General features: G+C 40.0%; 1 protein-coding gene across 2 annotated transcripts in view; it reads left to right on the top strand.

The window, feature by feature from the left end:
• The window catches only part of LOC149049429 (uncharacterized), a 3,755-nt gene extending 1,524 nt beyond the window's left edge, over positions 1-2,231 (top strand). Inside the window, exons 3-5 of one of the 2 annotated variants that reach the window (XM_089198667.1) lie at positions 39-313; positions 419-567; positions 1,981-2,231. In XM_089198667.1, coding sequence (XP_089054793.1) covers positions 115-313; positions 419-567; positions 1,981-2,100 — 468 coding nt within the window. In that variant the 5' untranslated portion in view covers positions 39-114 and the 3' untranslated portion in view covers positions 2,101-2,231. Of the gene's footprint in view, positions 1-38; positions 314-418; positions 772-1,980 lie in introns of those variants that run through there. The other variant, XM_089198666.1, reaches the window with a different exon arrangement.
• Positions 2,232-4,149: the final 1,918 nt, after the last annotated feature.

Raw genomic sequence — 4,149 nt, 5'->3', positions numbered from 1 at the left:
CTTCAGAAAATCAATCATTCTTTGAAATTGTCTTGTAGATCAACTGGTATACTAGATGACCTGGTTTTTCTTTTGGACAAAGAGCTTTGTAACATTCAACTTTGTGCTCTCCATATGGAGATGCACAATGCTGAACAGTTGTTGGCATCCATTGGTCTTCTTGCACACAAGGTGGATTCCCTAGCAGAGGCCAATGCTGCCCTGAAAAACTATGGCCCAGAGTCATTTCATGGCAATTGCATCTTGGTAAAGAAGAAGTCAGATCAACAGTCTGCTATTACAAAGCAGAATATCCTTGTCAGTTCAGTGTCTGGTAAGACATTTCCTAAAATAATGTTTTCAAGAGATGTTTTTCACAGGTCTTCTGTAAAATCTTTTTTTTTTTTTTTTAACTTGCTCTCATGCTGTTGTGTTTCAGGTCCAACTGAACAAGAAATCCTCCAACACCTGGAAGAAACTGTAGAACTTGCCCTACCATTGGATAAATTCAAGAAGCCATTTGAAGATGTGAACACAGCAAAAAATTTGATCTTAAACAGAGTTACATTTTACCAGGCTCGTGTTGATGTTAGTAAGAAGCAACTATTATTTTTATACTTGCAACTTGATTTAACATCATGTAGTCAAGTTCACTAGTAATGTGTATTCATTGAGTTCATACAGCATCCAGACAATCCATCAGAGTGCGCTTTAGGAATCAAATACCTCTGTGTGTATTTCTTAAATTGCTACAGTCTCCTATGTAATTTGCCCATCCTATGACTAATTCCATCACACATTAGCTTGAAATTAACCCTTTAATTCCCATGAGTGACAGAATTTCTCTTTACAATATCAATACAATGTCAGCCAGATAAGTGATAAGAATAACTAACTAACTAATACTAACTTCTCTGAACTAACAGGCTGCACTTTAGGTGGCACACCCATGGGTGCAGTGTAACCCAGTGTCTTATTTAGTTAAAGGTAACTAACATAGGCTGCACTTTAGGTGGGACACCCATGTGTGTAGTATAACCCAGTGTCTTATTTAGTTAAAGGTAACTAACACAGGCTGCACTTTAGGTGGCACACCGATGGGCGCAGTGTAACCCAGTGTCTTATTTAGTAAAAGGTAACTAACATGGGCTGCACTTTAGGTGGCACACCCATGGGTGCAGTGTAACCAAGTGTCTTATTAAGTTAAAGGTAACTAACAGAGGCTGCACTTTAGGTGGCACACCCATGGGTGCAGTGTAACCCAGTGTCTTATTTAGTTAAAGGTAACTAACAGAGGCTGCACTTTAGTTGGCACACCCATGGGTGCAGTGTAACCCAGTGTCTTATTTAGTTAAAGGTAACTAACATAGGCTGCACTTTAGGTGGCACACCCATGGGTGCATTGTAACCCAGTATTTTATTTAGTTAAAGGTAACTAACATAGGCTGCACTTTCGGTGGCACACCCATGGGTGTAGTGTAACCCGGCTTCTTATTTAGTGAAAGGTAACCAACATAAGCTGCACTTTAGGTGGCACACCCATGAGTGCAGTGTAACCCAGTGTTTTATTTAGTTAAAGGTAACTAACATAGGCTGCACTTTAGGTGGCACACCCATGGGTGCATTGTAACCCAGTGTCTTATTTAGTTAAAGGTAACTAACATAGGCTGCACTTTAGGTAGCACACCCATGGGTGCAGTGTAACCCAGAGTCTTATTACTGGGATACCTGTGGTAGCCCAGTTATAAATTGCCTTTTTTTTTTTGTCGTCTTTTTTTTTTTTTCCTCTGCCACAAGATGGAAAAATTGCACAATAGTACCTAGTGGTCATAGGGCCCTCGACACCTTGACAACTAACTGTGATCCAATAAGGTATTTAGATGCTGATCACGCGTGTTATCTTGATGATGATTGACGTTGTCATGCACGGACAGGGCCGGATCACTTGACGAACCACGACATTTTTGCTTATAAAACTCTAGCTGTCGTTTTGTATTTCAGCGTGTTTGGATTACGATCACCTGGAGCATTATGGCGCAAACGCTTAAAATACTTACAGAAGCATACACAAGTCGTATTGTTCGCGGCCAATCCACACAAAAAGATGTTATCGAGCGGTAATTTTGGAACGGATTGAGTCGCGAACGCTTGAAAGGCATGAAAGCCTCGAATACCTTGTATGCCTTGTATGCCTTGTATGCCTTGTATGCCTTGTATGCCTTGTATGCCTTGTATGCCTTGTATGCCAAGTATGCCAATGTCTTAGTTGAAAGACGTTCACTTGTTGTAAAAAGCAAAATCTGAAATCTGAAACCAAACTGCATATACTCTATGCAATCTATTGAACAACACTACTACCGTGAGACTGAAGAACAAAACTAATGGATGCAAACTGCTTGTGAAGAAAGACGCCACGTTGGATTCACTTGATGCTAGGGACGTAGCTACGATAACAGTGCGAATGGTATTAATTTCACGATCAGAAAGGTGAATCTTATGTTTGTTTTCTTTGTAGTTGTATGGATATTCCTTTCTAATAAATACATGACCCAAAATCCTGTGCTTTATGTGTATAATGTTATTGTGTTAAATATTGTTTGCGCAATTGTCTTGTCACAGGCGGCCCAAGCTCACGCCTCGACAAAAAGCCAATGATTAATTCATGAACGAGTCACGCGTAGTGTGACTCAGTGTTGATTTACGAGAGGAACCGTTGAAAATTTGAACACGTTATAAGGAATGGTATAGGGAACGAAGTATGGTCGATTTACAATGAAGAAATGTAAAATGGTTTCCGTGTTTACATAGCCCGATGTAAACACGCGGGAGGTTGGGAGAACACGAGATAAGCGTAGGAAACCACGACGCGAAGCGGAGTGGTTTCCAGCTTATCGAAATTATATTACGATCGATTTCCATCAAGAAATGGGCCAGGAATATTCCACAATAGTGCAAATAATCGTGAAGGCTGATCGCGGAAAAGCGACTGCGTGACGCTCGGTAAGCTGAAAGATGACATGTTATTATACCAGACGTAAAAACTGTTCAGATTCCCAGTCTGCATTTTGTACCCTCTCTATAGTCTGCAGTCTATATTTTGTATCCAGTCTGCAGTCTGCTGTCTGCATTTTGTACAAACAGGTATCCGTGGCACCAATAAGTTTATTTTTGGTTACATTTATTCGCGCAACACACATAATCCACCACAAAATACCTGTGTGTGAGGTAATTCGACATTTTCGTTCTTTTCCGCGTTAATACTCTTCTTTCCTTTTGTAAGAATGTAGACCACTTACAATGTTTCAAGTAATCCACCCACCCTACAAAAAGTAACTCTTGCATGCATAGCATGCTAACTTTGCTAACTTTGATTCCGTTGGTGTTCTACAAAGTTCACTGACTACAGCAATTTCAGAGGTCGACCAATGGGCAACAGCTTATAAACTTCCTCTTAATGAGGGCAAGACAAAAGTGCTTACCATTACTGGCAAGCGACTTTCTACCAGAATTAACCATAACCTTGCTGTAGTTGTTAATGGAAAACAACTTGAGAATGTTCGTTGTGTAAAGCTTTTGGGACTAAGAATCGAACACGAACTAACATTTATCCCTCGTGTGGAGAAATTGAGTAAAAAGCTCTCGCAGCGGATAGGCATTTTAAAGAGAATTAAATATTGTCTACCTCTAAAACATCGACTTGTATTCTATAACACCATAATAAGACAGGTAATTGATTATGTAAATGTGGATTGGACGAGGTGTGATAAACATTGCCTTAACCGTGTTCTAAAGTTGCAGAAGAGGGCTGCTAGAGTTATACTAGACGCCGATTGTCAAACTGTTCAATAAACTAAATTGGATACCATTTTTCGAACAGGCTAAACTAACTTAAATGCTGTATTATATACAAGCGTTTACAGGGGCATGTACCAACCTATCTTAAAAGTTTACTTAATCTTACTAGCGACACTCATTCTCGGCAGACTTGGTATGCCAACTTCAATATTGCTCGCCCTGTTATCAAACGTAAACCGAGGGAGGAAGAACATTTACTGTGACTGCCTGTCAAGCCTGGAACAGCTTACCGCTATCTATGCGGAAAATAGCGTCCCTTAATTCTTTTAGGAACTCTTTGGAAAAAATGTTTTGAAGAACAGCAGCTTTGAACTC

Source organism: Pocillopora damicornis, chromosome 2, assembly GCF_964200805.1.
Source record: "Pocillopora damicornis chromosome 2, jaPocDami1.2, whole genome shotgun sequence".
NCBI lineage: Eukaryota > Metazoa > Cnidaria > Anthozoa > Scleractinia > Pocilloporidae > Pocillopora > Pocillopora damicornis.
Note: the sequence above shows the minus strand (reverse complement) of the source record. Positions and strands in the feature narration are given on the sequence as shown.